Source organism: Hirundo rustica, chromosome Z, assembly GCF_015227805.2.
Source record: "Hirundo rustica isolate bHirRus1 chromosome Z, bHirRus1.pri.v3, whole genome shotgun sequence".
Lineage (NCBI taxonomy): Eukaryota > Metazoa > Chordata > Aves > Passeriformes > Hirundinidae > Hirundo > Hirundo rustica.
Genome location: NC_053488.1, coordinates 53,311,011 through 53,333,348, shown reverse-complemented (window position 1 = coordinate 53,333,348; position 22,338 = coordinate 53,311,011). Strand labels below are relative to the sequence as shown.

The following is a 22,338-nucleotide window of genomic DNA, read 5'->3' as shown; positions in this document are numbered from 1 at the left end:
AGGTCAAGACCTAATAGTCCATGAACAAATAATTTCAGCAGATTCTTTTTATTTACTTTTGCATACCTACATTTTTGTTTTTCTTAGTGAACAACTAAATTGACCCAATACCAGGAACACCCTGGAAGAGGTTGGAATTATTCAGAAATAAAATTTAGCTAAATTGCATCAGATACCCTCTCTCAAATAATAGCAAGAATCATACATAAATTTTACTGTTCCAATGCTTTTAAAAACATTTTGGACTAAAACACTTCAGATATAGCTGAGACAAATTTTACATCTCTCATTCTTCAAACTGTGACGCAAGAATATATTTTTCCAATTTTTCAATGAAACATTCTAAAATTAAAGTTCTGTTAAGTTTATAGGCCACTTTAAAAACCATGCTTATTAAAAATCCCCTCATTGTTACCATGTGACAGTACTGAACAACTATGGTAACTGTGTAACAATATCAAAGGTGATTTGTAGGTCATCAATATTTTTCTCACAAATTGCTATAAATCACTGCTGCCCAATGAATGAGATCGTCAAAGACCTCTGTAGTGGTATTCTCCTTTAGTGTTACACAGCTAAAAGAATATACTTTCATAGCTTTTTCAATACCTTAATTTCAGTCATCATATTTATGGGCTAATTAAAATATTCATGTAAGCATTTGTAGATTTAAGCACCCTATTCTTTTTTTTTAAAAGGAATTCCAAAGCAAATAAAAACCCCTTGAAGATAATAATGAGCTGAAATAACAAAATTCCGTGGGTAGTAGAGATTTTAATACAGGCTATGATTTAGACCCAATTCTGAAAATTTCTTTCAAATAAAGCTCACAACAATTTCTCAGGGAAGAATTGCACAGTAGATTTGAATGCAGGAGGATCAATCTCATTCTCTGGCACCAAAAATTTGAAACTCATCAAGAATTGTTTTCCAACCTTAAAAATGCTGACGGCACAGATAAGCTGCCCAGCACTAGTCTTCACAAAAACAGATACCATTTTTACCCATTGATTTTCATGTGTCCAGGACACAGACCATGCTTACCATCTAATAAGCATGTGCTCCCATAATCAGAGTTAATTCATTCGCTCAGATGTAAATTTAGTAAACATCATTGATTTCTTCATCTAAAGCTATTAAAATAACAAGTGCATTAAAAAACTGCTAAAGCAAAAAACTGTGCTTTAAAAACCAATAAAAACATAAATAACAATAATAACCACCAATTAGAAATTGTATACCCTTGAAATGTGGTAGTGCCTATATTATTAAATATTTGCCTAATTCTAAATCTATTATGCCTCAAATTATTTGATTTCCTCAGGAATCTGGTTCTTTTCAATCTTTCAGCATGGAAATCCTGAAATCTGTTTAGTAGGAGAAGCTTGTTCTAGGCTTAAGGGACAGATAAATTAAATATATCCCATTCTACCTTCAGCTGTTAAACTGCCCTCATGGCAGAGTCCCAAAATACTTAGTACATAACTGAAAGACCTATTCTAGAAAACATGTGTAAAGTACTATCAAAAAAAAAAAAAAAAAAAAAAAAAAAAAAAAAAAGGAAACACTTCTGGATTCTACATAAAGAATAAGATTTTTTTTAAATCACATGTTATTTCACATCTGCAATATAAAACAATTACAGACTTATTAAAAAACAATAACCGACTTTTGGCAAGCAGTTCCATATATATTTGATCTTAACTTTATCTGGGTTAGCAAGAATGAATTATGCAATGTCTTATATAAAATCAACACATCAAAAGCAAGAAGCAGAAGCAGTATTTCTAATTGTAATCACTTACATGTCATATAATAATTATTGTTTAAAACTCATTCCTTATTAGATAGTGATTTGAAAAATTAATTTTTACTTTCAACTCGCTCTCCTTTAAAATACAGTGCATAGGCAGCTCCTCCCCTTCTATTTCCACCTAATTTAAAATGCCAACGTTTTTTTCTTTTTTGAGAGTCAAAAATTGTCGGCTTCAGACTGAGCTGCATCCTGATAGCGTCCCTTGACAACAGGATTTTCCGTTGGAAAGACAACTGTCTCCACCTGCCCGGCTTTACCGAGTAGAAAGAGAAGCTGCTGGAACAACAGAAACCTTAGCAGACTGTCACCCTGCAGCAGCCCTTCATGGATGAGCGACAGGCTCAGCGTCTGCCGCTGCTAAAGCCCGTCCCTGCCTCAACAGGTGCTGTCTGCAGAACATTGGGCTGGACGGGGAACATCTCTGCCGCTGATACAGGATGCTTCCAAAGCAACTCCTGCCTCAGAGAGAGGGACAACAAACGCACCTGGACCCTGGGACAGGAACATCCGCGTCCTCTGGACTCCGCCAGCCGCCTGCGCGCCCTCTGTCACTCACGCATTATGCATTCCCGTCTCCTACTCCTCCCTCTGTTCTGCGCAGCGTCCAGCACTCTCCTCCCTCTCCTGACTGCTGCTGCCTTTCCACTGCTGTGGAGATAAAAGGGGGTGGGATGGAAGAGGACAAAATTTTTTCAAAGCCGAGCAGTTGCCACTACACTGCCGTAGTTGAGATAAAGCCAGCCCCTCCCGCCAGCGCCTTGGCAGGTCTTCCACTCAGCCTGGACTGCACTGTTGTACTACTCTGCACTGCTAAACTGACAGGTTTTATTATTGGATTATGACAGATTTTGGATTCAAGTCCTTGGTGGCACCCGAACATTCAGCTCATGTTAATTCACAGCTATTTGGTGCTCTGTATGAAGAAACAATTCTCTGTTAAAGAAACAATTTCCAATCCTAGATGAAGCATTCCAGACTCTAGCTAATATCAAATTCACATTTAACTGTCACTACCATCCCGACCAAATCCTGAGCCACAAGAAAGACACAAAGACAATGCTCAGATCTTGTCAGTGTTGGCCCCCAAATTCTCCAACTTAATAGCAAATAAGTATTAAAACTTCTTCTTATCCAATAAAGGATAGAAGGAATAAATAGAGCACAGAAGTATTCAGACAAAACCAACACACAATCTAGAACACTCTATGCCTTCTGATGACATTAGCCTGGTCGCTACATCAATCTGTACTGAGTTATGATGATTTGGGAATAATGTAAACAAACACGGAAAGGCAAAGAAGATGCTAGAGAATGATGAAATGTTAGAAAAATTACTTAGTTATAGGCATTTTACTAAGAAGAATTTTGCTTATAAAAAATGATGTTTTAATGCAGAAGCATTCCACCTAACAAGCCATCCACTCTAGTGTGGACTCACAGCAGAATAGGATAAACTGCTTTTAAGAGGTGGTTATTTCCCTCCCCTGAACAAAGAGAGGGTCCAAATAGTAACTTCAGATTACCACCTAGCTTTGTTAGGTAAGAAGAATCTCTCTATATACTCTGTATATAGCTACAGAGAAAATCAATGTTGACAAATAAAAATTTGCAGTATAACTGATAAAGGCATAAATAATCTAATATGCATATGGAAAAGTAGACATTAATGATCAGAACAAAGTCCAGTTCTTAGGAGTGTAGGAGCGGAGGAAATACTGGGATGATTCACCAAACATTATAAAAATTCTCTTTTTTAAAAAAACCTCAAGTGTATTTTTTTCATCTAAACAACTATGCTTGTAAAAGGAATTCAGGTTGTTCTGTTTGATAAGACAAGACGCCAAGACACTGTTTTATATGTTTAATCACTTATTGCACTAGTTCACCTGGGTTTATATGTGAACATATTTTTGATCAATACTTTATTATGCATAATCCACATGCACCAGCACCATTTTATCTGTCAAAAAGAAAAAAAAACCAAACAAACAAACAAACAAACAAAAAAACCACACACACACACACACACACACACACACACACACACAAAAAAAAAAAAAAAAAAAAAAAAAAAAAAAAAAAAAAAAAAAAAAAAAAAAAAAAAAAAAAAAAAACACCACCATCACACAACCAAGAAGCATTCCCTTAAAGGGCATTACAATTAGTGCAGAATTTGGCATCAGGCAGAACTTAATGTATGAGCATGAGAGATAAATAGCATGTTTCTCAATACCATACTTTTATTATATTTCAGCTTCAAAATGTAGATACCATATTGTTTTTCCTATTTGGATCAACCGGCCGAAAGAATACTAAAGGTTTAAGATTATTTTTATCTTTTATTCTGCTTGTTTCAGCTTATACTTTATGTTTCCCTCTTTTCATCCTGTTTCTGTACAAAGCTCGCCTCCCACCAGCTATCAGAGGGGCTGCCTTGGCAGTCATTAGTTCTCAATTACAGAAGACTTGAGCACATTAAACATTGCTAATTACTGAGCTAGAAAACTAAGGAAGAGTGAGAACTCAGACTTGGCCTCAGTAATTCACATGGTTATTCTCATGGGCTCTTTCCACAAAACTACATTCAGATCCAAAATGACTGTACTTTTTGCTGTGCTCTCTGACTCAACACGTAGTACTTCACGTTTCCTCTCAAACCATGAGGATTTCCTGATTACTTTTTTTCATTTTCATCATACCACTCGAGAGATTTGTGCTTCCTTTTGTTACACTTGAGGATGAGAGGAAGCTCCCACAGGATTTTATCAGTGATGGTTGTCAAGCAGCTGAAGGCTGATTATGATTTATATCAAACATTCCACATACACTTTTAACAAGTCAGCATGCAGCCCACATTGCATTCCCAACCCTTACAAATGTCAGAGACAAACAATCAGGACTGGTATTGGACTTAAAACAGATCTGGCATTGCACAGAACTATGCCTCCAGGTCAGCCTTAACTTCTCTTTTCAATAAAAGCAGTAAATAAGGTGTATTAAGCACACCCCTCACTTCTTTGTTTGTTTGGATATCTTTTGTTTTGAAATCATTGAAACTCTCTAAGCAAAAAATGGCTCTGCTGCAAGTAAACAAATACTAAAAGCACCAGAAACAATGGACTCCCTTTTGTTTGTTTGTTTTGAAACCTTGCCTTTTCCCTTCATTGGCATCTTACGAAAGACCACAGAAGAGGGAGTTAGAAGAAGAAACAAATCCTTGAGAAAGAACATATGACTTAAAGGAGCAAGAGGAAAAAAAATCTAACAAAGGTTTTTCAGGCATGTCTATTTTCTTCACATTTTTGTTTCTATTAAGGAAAATTTTTGTGTTACATCAGTGCATTTGATTTTCAGTGAGGTACTGAAAGCTTAATCTACAAATACCAGAAATCAAAAATAAATGCTATAATAAAATATCTATTCATAAATGCCACTAAAATTCACCTTTGTTTTCACTTGCAACATCCAAAGTTCAGAATTCTGGGCTAAGCACTTATTTGGATGCAAGTACCAAACAAAGAGATTCAAAAAATTTTGGTCCTGCACAGGCATCTAGGTTTATCTATCACCTTTTCTGGTGCTTTAGCTGAAGCAGGCTCAGCTGCTCAGAATGAGGAACAATAAGCATGTGCATAGCTCTTTCATAGATCAGTGTTTTGGCATGATATAACAGACAAGTTATTTTTGCCTCTTACATATAAATCAATCTCTCCAATATGATGCACTTCAAAAATAGTTAACATCCACCAGCTATAGGCAGACACTGAAGCTGATCTTGCTCCTTTCTTCATAGACCAATCACAAGATATAAAGTATCTTCCTACAAGAAATTCACTTGGTCTTGGTAGTCAGCTGTTGGTTGTTTTGGTTTGGGGTTTTTTGTGTTTTTTTTGTTTGTTTGTTTGTCTGGATTTTTGTTTGATTTGTTTTGTTTTTGTTTTGTGGGTTGGTTGGTTTTTTGGTTGGTCAGTTGTTTTGGTTTTTTCTTCTGTTTTCTGTTTTGTTTTGTTTTGTTTTTTTTTGGGGGGGGGGGAGCTTTTTTGAGTGGATTTTCTTTGAATGATGGTCCATGATGCTGAGCATTTTTGCAAGACAGAGCAGGCTAGAGACGGCCACAAGCACTAATATCCTTCCCTGTGCATGTGCAGCTGTAGCTTGATTTTTGTTTCTGTACAGATGTTTGTTTGTTTTACTACATCTAGGTTGCATTCCCCTTTTCTCTCTTATTATTTAGTGTGATTCACACCAGGGACCACAACTGGAAGTATTGAAAGAAACAGCAGCCAGAAATATAGAACATTACTTTAGTAGCATAGTATTTTACGCTAAGTCAGGCCTCAGAAGAGGGCAAAACCGAACAAAACTTATACCAAAGGGGTGCATTTATCTCACAGCCTGACTAGTCTGTACTAGCAGGTTTCTGAGCTGCTATCCCATAGCAGCTTAGGATCACAGCTAGGTTGTCTCTTCTTCAAAATGTGAAATTAGGTTTCTGATCACTTTTTGGTTGTTCCACCTGCACTCTCTGGAGACTCCTATCCAGCTACCCCATGCCAGAGAAATGCACAACCACTGCCAAATGTCACCTGATGCCAAGCACTTATACTGCTCTTTTTACTGAAATTTACCACATCCTTTTGTTGGGCTGGAAATGCTTTAATATTATAATCTTGATTTTACTGCATAGGTTCCTGATGAATAAACAAACACATGCAGGAAGGAGAAAAAAATAGACAAATGCAAACAATGCTCGTAAACTGAGAAGACGGAATGAAAAAATTTGAGTATTATGCTTCCGACTGAGCGGTTTATGCCAGACTAGTTCATGTGCAGACATATGTAGGTAAAATCAGACTTCAATCTTCTATTTTATAAAAATGTCCAGGATTTAAGAAACTGAAAAATGAGAACTTCCAAGCCCATTGTGCTCTTTTTCAATGGACAAACATTAATTTGTATATGCTTCCAATGATCAATTTTGTAAAGGTTACTTTTTATGGTAGAGCTCCTTTCTTGCATGCAGCTAAAGCAGGCTGATGTTAACATTTTAAAAGAACTTATAACAAAAATTGAATTATTCCTATTATTAGGAAAAAGTAAATGGTTCCTAGCATCTCCTCATTAAAGGCTGCTATATTTTAACAGGCATTACAGCAGAAACACTATCCATATAATCATAATTTTTGATTAATGAACTCTCATTTGACAAGACTTCCACAAAAAGTGACATTGCTTTTTAAAAATATTAATTTAAATACATTAAACGGAACTAAAAATAAACAATTTATGAGAAAACAACTGCTTTGTTGCAACTTAGTGCATCTTAGATTTGGGTGATCAAGCTCCATCATGCCATTTTGAGACAATTTAGGTAATTTTGTGTCACTCTAATGATGCAAGGAGAATGTCATTGTGAAGGGTTGGTTTGGTCTTGCAATGTTACATAGCTCATTTCAAACCACAGTGTATGTTTACTGGCTCGTGCCACAGGGAGAAACAGCGAGATAAGAATTTGTCAAGAGCTGCCTGCTGCTACTATTTTGCAGTTACTGTTGCTAAATAAAGTCTTGTTTCTTCAAGTGTGTTCAGCTCTTCGTTTGCAGCATGTCACTGACAATGTAGAACCTATCCAGCAAATAAGTTGTTTTCTCATAAAATATCCATCAAAACACACAACTTCTGAGCATGCCAAGCACTAGACTGTAAATTCAAATAGAATGGCTACCAAAAGCCCATTTTTCTGAAGGTAAGATGTAATATATATATTAAAACCTCTCCATAATCTCTTGCATCTAATTTGCTCTTAATTTCAAAGTCCTCAAAGACTATTTAAAGATAAAAGCAAGAAGATTCCAGATGCTGCATACAACTTAATTTGCTTTCCCAACTCACAACTTGGCATTCTGTTTGGAAACTACTTGGAGACACAAAATCCCCTATGTTTTTGGAGACACAAAATCCCCTATGTTTTTCAAGTTAAGAATTGACTCTTCTTTTTTAAGTGAAATGTTGAAATGTTTTCTAATTGATAACCTCACCCCCCTCAAGATCAAAGACAAATTACTTGAGTAACTGTGAAATTAAGTACCTACAACAAATACAAACTTTCAATGGAAAGCTTTAAGACCAAGATTTTTGTCCCAGGAGTCACTATCTTCCATGTTTATGAATTTATTTTCCTGGCTGTGTGGAATCCTGGCATTCATACTTGACTCTAGAAAGAGGCACTGAAGCAATTTAGCATTCTGATGCTGAGATGCTGTTTCTGAGGACTGTCAAGCACACAGAGGAGAAAACAACAGAACAGTGCTAATACAGAGGAAAATGTGCTTATTTTGGAGTTGGTCTCTAAGGGAAAAAATGTAACTATTGTCAGTACATCTGTTTTTCATTTCATTTACACTTTGTGCTTTGAAGACATTCAGGATTTCTTTCTACTAATATAATGCTTGATCTGCAACATTTTTAATGTTATTTCTAATGAAATAGTTGTATGTCATTGTCATGTGTTGCTTTTTTCTACAATGTTATGCATTTTTAATAATTTATTCCCTGTGACACCTAAAATTTGAGTAACTCAAATGCAAGCAGATTAAAAATAAAACCACTTAATTATGTTTATACTGCAAAGCCTCCTAAAGTAACTACATGTGAAAGTTATAGACATGATGTGTTATTTGTTGTCTAGGTATTGCAGATGCCCACATTGATGCAGACACACCATTTAATATATAAATATTCCTACAAAAACATAAGTCATGTAACAGTGCTATGAAACACATTTTCACATGGTCTTTTAATTTATGGTATTCCAAATTGAAAAGAGAGGTTGTTCAGACAAGAAATAAAACATTCCATGGGAAAGTGATATATGAAGGAGAAACTACTGAAACGCATGTTTAGGGCAGAGAGTACAAAATAATAAACCCCATATTGTTTAAAATCTGTATAAGATCAGCTAACTCGATCTTTTAAAGTTGTTTCTAGTTTAAGCTCACCATGTGTGGTGCTTCCCTGTGGCTTGTTATTTTACTTCAGTGGCAGAGGGAGGAAACTAGCAAAGCTCAGTAACCATACCACATAGCTCAATGTAACCATGGAAGCATTTGTTCACTTGTCAGACCCTCTCCAGAACGATTCAACCATTCATTTCATTGAATAAATATTGAAGCTTTTAAGATTTATTACCTGAGGGAGGAGGAAAACTAATAAAACAAACTCCTTGTTGCTTCCCACTGAACACAACTTGTCACTGTAGACATATTAATACCTTGTAAACACTTTAGTGATGCCATGTGGCCTATGTTACTGTCTCTCCTGATGAAGATTACTGGTAACGCATTTGCATTCCCATGCCTGATACTCTCTGAAAGAACTTAAAGGTTTCTGACGTGTTTTGCTGTCCCGTATAGAAGCTGAATCAAACAGAAAGAAAAAAGTTGGAAGAAAACAATGTAAGAGGAATCTATTTTAAAATTCATGAAAATGCTCCCTTCAAAGAGTCTGTTTCTACTAGATCATTCTCGTATTTGATATAAACTGAATATTTGTAATCATATGTTAAGTGCTTTAAAAAATTGAATGGGATGATTTATTTTACAAGTACTTTCATATGTGTTAAAATACACCATACTTATCTAAAAACAACAGAGGTAAAATTGAAATAAACATGTTTTGTATGAAAACCAACCATTTTTTAAGCAGTATACTGATAAGTATTTGAGATTACAAATAGCTATATATATTTTTGTTGTGATCAATTTTATATTGAAAATTTGAAAGAAAACATAGTAAGATGTTTACAACTACAATATTATTACTTATTACTAATATCAGGAGCAGAGAGTATTAATCCATCAGTTTCATTTACATTCCCATGTCCTTATATATATGAAAATTGAAGGCACATTAAACACAGAGTTCAAATATTTGTCAATATAGCAGGCTGGAGATGTCACACCTGTTTCTATATAAAAGATTTTTCATTACTCTGAATGAGACAGTTTACCATGAGACAGCCTCCCAGGTCCTGCTAGCACTCCCTTCTACTATTCCCTCTCCTTTGAAAAAAGGCTGCTCAGCATATATCACTATTCCAGCCAAAAGCAGCTTAAAACAAAGGACAAAAGTAATGCTAGGATATTTCAGAGAACACTCTTCCTTGCCTATAGGCCTCTGTTCACATGGTAGGAACAGCAGAGGCAGCTGCAGAGCTGACAGGATTGCAGGGGTACCGAGGCCAGTATGAGGGCACTTTCCCACTCAGCGGAATGACATCAAAGGACAGTTTTCCAGAGAAAGCTTTTTTCAGCTGTAGCTGTAGGTAACAATGTACCAATATAGAATACATCCACTGTAGAAATTTGTGAGTGAGGAAATTCTGTATCAATTAAGATACAACTTTTTGTCAATATGGTATATAATATAAGCAGGTTTAAAGGGTTGTAATATCAGCAAGCTCAGAAAGATATAGGTTTACAGGCTTTGGCCTTACCGAATGCATAGTTACAAAGCAACAATGCACTTATGGAGCTACTTTAGGATTTTATCTCCATTTGTGACCGGATCTTACTGCTTTTACTCACCCATCCAAAAGTGAATATCCCCTTCCTTCAGGCTAGATGTACCCTGCAGGCATCCCTGCTGGAGGGGGATCCACACAGAAGCTGACAGCAGCCTTAGGTTTGCCCCACTGGCCCAGGATCCAGCAGCATTTTGTACCTTTTTTATGCCAATGTGTACCAAAGTCAGTTGCAGTCATCAGAGCTTTTCCACTCCTCCTGTAATTCTTACCTGGTGTGGCTCTTAGGACAAATCACACTGATCACCAAAAATAACTGCAAGAGAGGAAGATGTGGAGACTCAAGTATCTTTTGTCACCATCACAAAATTTCATTATGAAAACGTGAAAATATTTGTATTATGTAGTTCAACAAGGGTTAAAAATAGATCTCATCAACACATACTCCCTGTAAATACAAAACACTGTTTATGATGTCAACATTAGTGGAAAGGCAATGAGAGTACCACAGTAATACAACTCACCTGGTTAAGTTGGTTCCATCAAGACAAGTCATATTAACACTGCTGAATACTTTCAAAGCTAAAATAAAGGGTTTCTGAATCATTTTCATCTGAAGAAACCCAAGCAGAGAAGCAGGTCACCGTAAGTGTCCAATGTGATTCTGTGACTGGGAAAGAGAAAACAAACATCCTCAGATACATCCACAGCAGATTAGTGACAAGTAGTTGAGGTGATGGAATTACTTTTCTACATGGCACTAAGGGGATGGATATTTGAAATTGCATAAATCCTGGTTTCTGCATTTTAAAACAATGCTGAAACCCAAAGAGGATCTAAATAAATCAAATTCCCCAAAACTGAGACCTAGAGAAAGCAGAAAACAAAAGCCAACAAATTCTGAATGCTTGATAAATTGAAAACATATGAGATGACTTGAGGACAGTGCAAATATTCCCTCAGACAAAACCACGATAAATACTGAAAAGTTTCCTTACTTTACTCAGGGAAAACATATGAAATAGTAACCACTGTTGATTGAATTTTTTACAGGCATCCATTAAAAATTAGAAAGAATCTATGATAATCATTACAGCAAATAATCAAAAGTCAAAACCAAACCAACCAACCAACCAACCAACCAACAACAACAAAAAAAAAAACCCAAAAAACAAAAAAAAAACCCAACCAAACAAACAAACCAAAAAATCCCACCACAACCCACCGCAAAAATAATTTCAATTATTACACTACCAAAATAGTTATTCATCAATAGATAGGAATTTCAAATCTAATATCAAAATCCATCCGTGAACAATTTGAAAGAAATTTTCAAGAAACTATACTGCATTTTTCCATACTTTTTACCATAACTGAATGGACTGCCTGATAAATTTTCTTATTCAGAGGGTACTTAAGCAGTAAGTCAGAAACAAATATTCAGTTATTTACAGTTTTTGAAAATAAAACATCAAACAGTCAATGCACCCTACTGGCTGCATTGTGGAAGGCACATAGCATATTTCTATTATGAATTAAATTAAATTAATTTTAAATTAATACAATTAATTTAAAAACTTACTGATTCCTGTCAAGTAACCAAAGGGGAACAGCAAATATGTAAAATATTGCATAGGGAAAATACAGTCTTGATCCACTGGGGGGTTTTTGTTTGGTTTGTTTTGTTTGTTTGTTTTTCTTTGTTTTGTGTTTTGTGGGTTTTTTGTTTGTTTGTTTTAATTTACTGTCACTTAAACCATAACAATAATAAATTAAACAATTAAATTCTCTGGTTATTTTTAACCCTTTTTTGTTGTCGGAGCCTTGCTAACTAAAAAGGGTGTGTGGTAGTTTTGAGGATGAATGGTTGGACTTAGTGATATTAAGGGTCTTTTCCAACTTAAATGATTCTATAATAATTGCTGAATGTATACATGCAAATATTTCCACTGGAGAACAGCCTATGCAGTGTCTGTAGATTTAGCATAATTTGCTTCTGCATGCTTTTATAGAGATCTTAAGAAATTCCTCTTATTGCATCTTATGGACATATCTTAATAACTTCCTCTGGTGTTTACTGCAGTTGCAGAGCTACCTTAACATTACTATTTCCTACAATTTTTCTACTATTCCCAATTAGCAAGCAGGGAAGCAGAGGCAGACAAAGGCTGTATATAATTTCTCTGTGAATCTCTTAATGAGTCATAATTTATCATGTCATTCAAGCAAGTCAACATACATTTAGACACTTTAACTAGCTATCTAAATGCAAATCTAGACTGGTGGTACCAAATCATAGAATGACTTACAAAAACAGTGGCAGCACATGACAGGGGGTAACTTCGAGATGGAAAGAATATGTTTGGGATTTTAATAAAAAATTACTAACAAGTTATATCAACCCTTCTACAACTTCATTATAACTCCTTTCTAATAATTTCTTAAGATCTTCCTAATATTTCTACATGTATACTTAACTTCCTAACTCTGATCAGGCCACACAAGAAATAACATGACCAAGAGGAATGTGGTACAGATCCATGCAGATGCTGCTGGAATGCCATGGTGTGATTAACACTGACCCTGCTGCTCATTGAGAATGTACTATTAGGATATGCAAAGTAACTTACATGGGAATAAAGAAAGGCTGTATTCCTATTAGCATTCATGGGAGCTATGCAGCTCTAGTCTTGCTCATCGAGTTTGGAATATACCCTTTTGTTATTGATGGGAAAATGTCACCAGTTACAAATGGTTACACACTGGGGTGTAGCAAGGTCAAAGCAAACTCCCATACTTTCTTTCCCCTTCTAAGGCAGAGTGCTGCTTCAGCAGTTCTTTTTTAACCTGATGATACACCTCTGTAGATACAAGAAATGGTGAAATTCCCTATTCCTGATCTTTGCTGTAGATTAACCACCCCAAGATTAAAGAAAACCTCCAAAAGGGTATTCCATTAGTGGTGTGCTATGGTACAATCATTAGACACCATTGCAGGAATCCTTGTGTATGAAGTCTGACTTCAAATTCCTCTACAGATCCACGGCTCTGATGAGTTTCATAAAAGTCTTTCAAATGCATGAATAGGGTCTGAGTCATCAGTTTCCCAGCTACAGATAACTGCAGTTACTTCACTTCTATTACTGAAAGCCTTCTTAAAAAATGAAACAAAACAAAACAAACAAACAAAAAAAACCCCAACAACAACAAAACCCCAGAACTGCGTGGTGCTGCAAATATTCCTTGCCAGACATGGCATTCTTAATAGATGAAATCCTAAATCACTAAGTTAAAATTAATTTTCTTCAGTTTGAGATCCCACAAGAAAAACTTTGTTTACAGGAAACTCATTCAATTTTGTCATCTTCAACATTGCTCTTTCCAGAAATACAGTTGTGGAAGGGTCTTTCTCCTCACATCTGGCATCCCCAGAAAGACATAAAATCATTCTGGGACTCCTAAAATACGTTCACACATTTGTCATGTAATCTGACAATTCAAACTTGTCATTGCTGGATAGTGGCCTCTATGTGAGGCTGTATCTAAGCCTTCAGTGCAGCTGTGTTAATCAGCACAAGATGTGCTTCTGACCCATGATAAAAATAGAAAGCTTATTTCTGAGCACGCTTTGATTGGGAAGATGCTAAGAAAGAAGACATTGCCTGTCTTGGAGGAACCACACTGTTCACAATTAATTACACCTGAAACAGCCAGCAAGGAAAATGTTATGTAGGTCCAAGCATCAAGAAAATACCCTTAGCTAGGCTACTAAATGGTTTAGAAAGTGCCTGGACTTGTAAGAATCTTTGGTTTGAGGAAATTTTAACTACACTAGGTATCCACTGGGCTGTTACCTTAAGTTTTAGCCTTCTGATTTGTTTACATATTTGTAGTGGAGCTTCTCATGGATTGTAATATAAACAAAGTGATTGTTTTCACATTCCTCTCTGAGGAGGGACAATTGATGGGCTGCTAGTCTGGCCAGTGGGGTGGAGGGGTGGCAGCCAATTATTCTCCAATCCCTGGTCATTGTCCAGAAACTATATAAGCGAGGTCAAGTAAATAAACTTCCTTTCTTTTTGCCCTGAACTTGGCTGTGTCCTCTAGCGACACTGGGCTATTTTAACAAATGCAGAATAAGGAAGCCTGAAAATTAGCATCAACAAAGTAGGCCAAAATTCCTGCAGGAACGAAATCACAGCTAAATGCTAGTACTATTCCATGCTTCTTCACAAAGGACAGTGATCAGACCTGCATGAAATAGCCAGCTTGTCATTTTGTGCTGACTTCTGTACCTGAGAAAATTTCTATTCTTTCAGGCAAACCTCCATGCTCTTGAGAGAAATGTACTGTTCTTGTTGATGCCATTTGGCTAGGGAGTACCTAGACAATCTTGGGAATACCTTTATTTTAACTGATCCATATGGAATACTATTTTAAGGTAGATACAGATAAATATATGTATGTGTGTGATATATATATACACACACATACATGCATATATGCACACACACACGCATATATATATATATATAAAATAGGCTGAGGCACAAGAATTCAATGTACCTTCACAGTTTGTTTTACAGTATCTGGAAATGAGGCTTCAATAAAGCTTCTGTAGGCGTGGATGTGACACTTCATAAAGCAACAGAATTGTTAGCTCTTATTTTTATGTCTTCAGGCTCAAGTCATCTAGTTTTCAAAAGTAAAGCCATAAAAAACCAAAAAAACAAAACCAAAAAAACCTGTCTTATTCAATGTCAAGCACATTTGTAACCACTTCGGTTGTTTTGGAAAGTCTGGAAACATTGTATAGCAAGGCTCAAAAACAAATGGAAAAATGCCACCCTATTTTAAAATTACCTTAAGATTAATCTGTTTAGGAACCAGACCTACAAACACATTGGTCTTCAACTTTTTTTTTTTTTTTTTCCCCGAAATATTTAGCCTAACCTTAGAGCTGTCAAGGTTTTTTAAGGATACTGTTCTTGCTCCTGCTGTAATCCAAAACATCCCCCTAAGGCTGTGTCAGGAGAAAGATACATTAGATTAAATTTAACAGTCAGACTAGGATATCCGCCTTTTGCCTCAGCACCCCAAAAGCTGCTGAGTAAAACCGATTCTACTAGGGAAGGAACAAAAGTTGAAATATCTTCAGGGTTTAATTTGTGGTACCTCTCTTGTGAGAATGATCAGCGCGGGCTGTAGTTCTGTACCTCTGCAGCACTAGTCCTGAGGGGACCGGTGTGAAGGTAATATAAAGAAACTGCCTGGCAGCTTCTGAGTGCGCAGGAAGGTGGTAAGAGCCAGGCGGGACTAAGATACAGAACGTGGAGAGCAGCTGCGAAGGCTAGGCAAAAAGCGTCTCAGAATAACACCCTCGCTGATCCAAACACACAGCAACTTAGTTTATCTGAGCAGACTCCACTTCTCCAGGAGGACCAGCAAGAGCACACGGGCGGCTCGGGAGAAAGGCGGGGGTGAAGCACTTTCTCGCCCGGCAGCGCCGGCCCCGCGCTTCGGCCTCCAACGCCGAGCGGCTCAGACACCGCGCACTCTGGGCCGCGGCGGAGCGGCGCGGGGCGGGGCGGAGGAATACCGGGCAGTGCCGGAGCGGTCGGGAGCGGCTCGGTGCCAGGACTCCCCACGGCCGAGCCCCGGGGCCGCCTCCCGCCACCTCCGCCCTCGGGGCTGCGCGCGGCCGCCGCCTGGGCGTGGCGGCGCTGCGGACGTGGCGGCACGGCCGCCATCGCGGCGGGTCCCATGCGGAGCGGGTACAAGTAGAGACGCGGCCCGGGGCGGAGCGGGGCGGCGGGGCGGGCCCGGCCGGGTAGGGCAGGGCAGGGCAGGAGTGCAGTGCTCTGCTCTCACCTCCCCGCGGCGGCGTGGCCGGCGGTTGCTGCGTCGGGAGGGAGCTGGGCGTGGGCGAGGAGGAGGGGCCGGCGTGGGGCTCCCCGCGGAGGGCGCCACGCCTGCGGTCCGCTCCACAGGGCCACCCGCGGAGCATGGCCGGCAGAGGCGCAGGCAGAGGCGCCGGCAGCGGCCCGCAGCCGCCCGCCGTGGCGCAGCCGCTCGCCGGCGGTCACCTGTACCCCTTCGTGAGCGCGGAGAGCGAGGGGCCCGAGGAGGAGGGCGAGGTGTCGGAACTGCGGCCGCGGGGCAGGGAGAAGGTCCGGCGGAGCGCGTCGAGGGACAGGCTGGATGATATCGTTCTGCTGACGAAGGACATCCGGGAAGGGGACACGCTGAACGCGATCGCGCTGCAGTTCTGCTGTTCGGTAAGTGCCAGCGCGGCGCGGGCCCCGCGGGGCCGGTTCCGGGCCGGCTGCTTGCGGAAGCAGCGCGTGGGAAACGCCGCGTTCTCAAAAGTGGAAAATGACGTCAGATTGCTCGTGTTGCAGAGCAGGGTTCCGCTTCCGTGGGCTTTTCCCCTTAAAATTAATGTAAGTGTGAGAAACAAGTGCATAGTTTTGGTTGTGACACTCTCTCAGAGTACGTGTTACATTCAAAGCTGTGCTCCAGGTCGGTACCATCTAGTGCCATCCTCGCTTTTGGGCTGGGTGACGAGAGCGTTGGTGAACACCCTCTTAAGGGTTCGTGTGGAGTCCTAATTCCATCCAAGTAGGGGGGAAAAATCCTCCGTATTTTTCCTTTGAATTCTGCTAAATTGCCCTAGTATTTTAAGCATGAGTGTGCTGTACTTTTGGGAACTTTCCACCCCTGTGCACCCTTCTTTGTGCTCACTACTTCTAGCTCAGTTCTTGCATTAGTCTGGTCAACGTCATGCCTACCCAGTAATGTTTGCTGCCAGTACTATTAAGGCAGTGGCACTGGTCTTGGTGGATGTTTCCAGTTTTAACGGGTCAACTGTGTGTGTTTGTGGGACTGACTGCTAAGTGCACAGGTGCCATGAGGTCAAGTTCAAAATCTGTATATCCTCCAGAATATGCTGTCATCTAATTCTTCACGCAGAAATAGAATTGGGGGCCTCCCATTGTGAAGTTAGATATTAAAGTCTTGACATAACTATTTCCTAATCATGACAGACCTTAGCCTCATTAACCAAGTCTTGGCTTCAGAACCTACTACCTTCTATAGTTAGGGAGTTACCATCTGAAAATGAAGCCAGTGATTATCCCAGGGCACTTAAATCCCTGCAGAATGTTTCACATTATACTTAAAATCTGAACTTGGTGCAAGTGAAAGGAGATTCATTTTGAGCAAGAACAGATAAAAGGAAGAGCTGATTTGGGTAAGGTAGATGACAGTTTAAAAGTTTCACTTGTTTTCTGCCTTAGCCCCCAGAAGCAGCAAAAAAACATGCCAGTGGCTGGATGAATTGCAGACTCATACTTTGTAATAACTCCTAACTCAGAAGTTTTTCACTGAATTATAAATTAATAGTAGTTTACATAATTTGAAAACTTAAAAGTAAAGTGAGATGAAGTCTCATTAATTTCACAGAGACAGTTGCCAACTGATAGCTGAACATATATATAAGTAAATATATATAGTGAATTGACTTTCAGTCTTCTTATCTGAAGTGAGGGCATTTTTGCATCATAATTAATTTCCTTCTTGCTGTAAAGTTGTTTAGATTTGGTCTTTAACCTCTTCTGGTTTCATACTGTTTGAATGGGTATCAGTTGAAAAAAAAAAAAAGTAATAGTAATAAAAACCAAAGGTCTTGCCTTAGACTTCGATTTAAAATCTGAACTTAATTTGAGCAAAATTGTATTCATTTTGAGCAAGAATAAGGAAAAGGAGAGCCAGCTTGGGTAGGCCAAAAACAAAGGTCTTATCTTGGTTTCCTTACAAAAGACTTGTATTTCTTAAGGGTGTAGTACTATTAAGAGAGTTTCGGTTCAACAGAGTATGATGTTTTAGCTCTTGTTTTCATTTTTAGGTTGCAGATATCAAGAGAGTTAACAATCTTATCAACGATCAAGATTTTTTTGCCCTGAGGTCTATCAAAATTCCAGTGAAAAAGTTCAGTGTATTGACTGAAACCCACATATCTCCAAAAGGAAGACCTGCTCTCCGGCCTTCTCTGTGTTCCCCAGAAGTACAGGAAACATCTCTTTGTGATAAATTCTCTGCTAATGAGACTGCTGGCAACTTCTTAAAAGAAGTCGATCGAGATATAGAAGAAATAGTGAAGTGTAATGATACAAAGAGAGAGAATCTGAATGAAGTTGTTTCTGCTTTAGCAGCCCAACAGATCTGTTTTGAAACTGATGGTAAAACTAAAAAATGCAAGGATCCTTACTACGGAGCAGACTGGGGTATAGGATGGTGGACAGCAGTAGTGATTATGTTGATCATTGGCATAGTAACTCCAGTTTTTTATCTCCTGTATTATGAAGTTCTAGTGAAAGCAGATGTCAGTCACCATTCTCCAGTGGAATCTTCCCATTTGTTTGTCACAGCAGTATCACATCAGAAAGAAATAGAAAATGGAATAAATCCAACAAATATTATGAAGGTTGATAATCAAGGAGACCTTCAGCATTAATAATGGAAGACTCTAGACAACTGTTGTTTGTAGATACATAACATAACCTTAGGTAGAGGGGAATCCACAGAATGCAAAATGCACTTGGAATGCAGAGAAAAAATGTACTGATGTGTGACTTGCCTTTATGGGCAGTGTTCCACTACAAGGATATTTCTGGGGATCACATGATCTCTGAATATGCCTCAGAGAGGAATTTGCAATATTGGGGTGTAAATTAAGGTATGAAGTCATCTCTGAAGTTTTGCACTTTTTTCGATTTTGATAGGCATGTTTCTTAATTAATGATGAGGTGAAAAAATGTAGTTCAAACTAATACACAAAGAGTGTCACTGTGAGTGTGTTTTACAGCCCAGAAATGGGCATATGGGGATATCTACCTTTTTTAAACATCTGAAAGTATTTATACAATTCATAGTACACTTGGCATTTTAATATCAGGTTTACAGTTGTAAATTAAAGTGGTGTTCTCATAATTTTATCCTTCTTACAGAGTAAGATTTTTTTTAAAACTCAATCATTCCACTGTGTTCTTTTTTACAACTGACTATTACAGAGGCAGTAGCAAATACTTAAACTGGAATCTTGATATCTTGTGCCTATGATTAACCCATTCTTTAGTACTTTTCAGTATAGGCACTAGGATAATTTGTTTTCTCTGTGTGACTCTGTGCCTCAACACAGTCCAGTTAGGAGTATTCCTGAAATTTTACATTATTCCCTGTTATCCTGCTGGAAACTGACTGGACTGCATTCTGATCTGGTCACCTGTGTGTAGGATGAAAGAAGAGCAGAAGTGTGGCACCTTGCTGTAACTGCCCGGGTAGTCCTTATTTTCTGCTAACAGATTTATTTTATTTCCCCCTTCTGTTCATCTCAGTTCAGGACCAACTGATTCTTCAGACAGCAGTCATGTGGGTACTGAGCATGCTAATATTGGTCTTGTGCTCATGAACCTCAAGCACTTAACTTTTTCCTGAAATGTCCTAGAAAACTTCAAATGATATTTAATGCCTGCTAGCAAATTGCAGCAGAATAAAAAACTTGCAGCTTCAGGCTTGTTCTTTACATGTCAGTGTATTCATTAACCACTCTGCTCTTGAATGTTTCTTTTGGGGTTTCATGATCAGCTTTGGTTTTCCCCCCTCTTTCTTCCCCAGCTGAAAATTCTGCAAGATAAAAAACCCCACACCTCTGGACTCTTCATACAGAAAGGAGGTACTTGTGTACTCAGAATACTTTTAAATAAAAATTGAGATGGTGCCTGTAATTCTTTTGGTTATATTAGCCTTGTGGAGCAAGAATTCCACTGCCCTGTTCAAAACAACATTTATTACCAAACCCCGAGATAACAAACTTGATTAGGACCTAAAAAGAGGGAAGTGGAAAAACAGTATCCTTGAAACTACTATTGTAACCTTTCCAATGAGTGTCTTGACTAAGTATATATACAGTATAAAAAGTCTGGCACAGTGAATGTGTTCTAACTGTTGAGATATTCCAAGATGCTTTGTCAGATTCTGAGAGTAATGACAGGCCCTGTCTATTTTTGGGGCACCTCTTGCCCCAAGAAGCGAGGCAGATAGTCTTCACTGGCATGCCAAGTGTACAAACAAGAATTGGCTAACTTGGATTGGATTGAAATTGAGACAGGCCAAAGCTTGAAGGAAAATGGTGTACAGTTAGGTACCTGAATTGTGATCTGTGACTGATGAACCTCTTGATTAAAGGAGCATCTTTGGAGAGAGTGAGCCTACTCAGTCTCCACACTAGAAAAGGGATTACAAACAGCATGAACTTGATGGTTTGCATAACACTTGTTTTCAAAGATCTTTTCAAATAAGAGAATATACCAGTAAAACAAGCATAAACACTGAGGTAGCAGTTCTAATGCTATATGAAAAAATGTTACACAAAATAATTTATGGTGGCTAAAGCAATATCACTCTCATGGTTAAAACTTTCAAAGGTGACTCACTCAGACAAGAAAGCTTTGGCATAGAAAAAGAAATGTTTTCTATATAGGATGAAACTTGGTATATAATGCAACTTTTTTTTTTTTGCTCCAAGCCTTTTTATTGTTTTGCTTCTTTTCCCATCATTCTGTTGCCGAAACTCACCAGTTCTAATACTTTATCCTTCCACTTCTTATGGATTCATCAAAGAACATTCAATTAGCTATTTTTGTGATGCAGCATAAGCTCAATTTACAGCACATACCTGAACTGGTGGTTACTAAATTGCTGTTGGTGCGGAAGTGGAGTTAACTGCGGTTGTAGTTTGACTAGGCCAGGAAGGTCTCTGGCCTGTTGATGTATGGATACAGAGGTCTGTGGTGGTACAGATGAAGAGTCCTCTAGTGTGTCCTAGACTTTGGGCTTTTAAAATGTCAAAGACCTGTGGCTTACTGGCACTGAGTTAAGGGTGATGTGCCTTAATTTACCTCAGTTATTGATAAGCAGTCTTTGGAAAAACACAAAGGGACAGCTGTTTCATTGGACTATATTCCATTCTAACCAAGAGCCTGGCATGTTTTTATATATGTATCGTGTAGCTCATTTCACACAGTACAATTTTAATTAGAGTTAACTTTATTGAAGATTCAGTAGATCTCTTTTCAAGACTCCTAATCCTGGTAATGTACAACCATCAGCTGGCTTGGCTTTCTGCAGAATGTGGGGATCTTTACAACTTTTTTCCAAAGTACAGTACAACTGGTAATTTGTCACTATGTGTCAGCCCTGAATAAACAGGGTGACTGCTCTGTGAGGAACTTAAATCTGATTCAGCTTAAAATCTGTGAAGTTAGTCTTTTAGAAACTGACTTAAACAAACAAACAAAACAAAAGACAAATAAACAAAAGAAACCCCAAAAGTATACAACGAAAGAGCCAAACGCTCCACAAATGTGGAATAATTGAGTTGTAAATAACCTTTTGGATTAATTGCACTATGTTGTTCAGGAAATGGGTTTTAAATTTAAGTGCATATTACATGGTTGGATCATATAAAATCTAAATGTTTTAAGTCTGGTAGGCATTGGAGTAAGTTCTCACATACAGTCTTTATAATTTTTATAAGGGCTGAAAATACAACTGTGAAATTCTGAGTGAGGATGCAAGTCTTATTTTAAATACTTCTGCTCCTCTGCTTCTAGAAGAATATAAGTAATATATGTAAAATAAAGTTTTTATTTTAGACTGCAGTGAAAATGGTGCATCTAATTTATTTTTAGTTCTACACACTTCACATGTTTTATTACAGCAGGCCACTACTTGTATTCGTCTATGCCAATTTTTATGTATAATCTACAATAAAAATCCTTGGCCAGCAAGTACTTTGTTGGCAGTAGCTGCATATAACATTCATATGTAGCATACCATAAATGCAGCCTTTATGTTTTATTCTGTTAATGCCTTGTAAACTTTGAGCTTTTCTGCATAAATTTCAGAGAACTAGTTAGTTATAACTTAGTTATGAACAACT

General features: G+C 38.2%; 2 protein-coding genes across 2 annotated transcripts in view; one reads left to right on the top strand and one right to left on the bottom strand.

The window, feature by feature from the left end:
* Positions 1-16,087, bottom strand: part of ADGRV1 (adhesion G protein-coupled receptor V1) — a 279,799-nt gene extending 263,712 nt beyond the window's left edge. Inside the window, exon 1 of the mRNA XM_058424189.1 lies at positions 15,736-16,087. Coding sequence (XP_058280172.1) covers positions 15,736-16,087 — 352 coding nt within the window. The remainder of the gene's footprint in view (positions 1-15,735) is intronic.
* Positions 16,088-16,342: 255 nt separating this feature from the next.
* LYSMD3 (LysM domain containing 3) lies at positions 16,343-21,968 on the top strand. Its single transcript, XM_040090993.2, has 2 exons — positions 16,343-16,615; positions 18,244-21,968. The coding sequence occupies exons 1-2, from the start codon at positions 16,343-16,345 to the stop codon at positions 18,850-18,852; spliced, it is 882 nt and encodes a 293-aa protein (XP_039946927.1). The 3' UTR covers positions 18,853-21,968.
* The last annotated feature ends 370 nt before the right edge of the window (positions 21,969-22,338 follow it).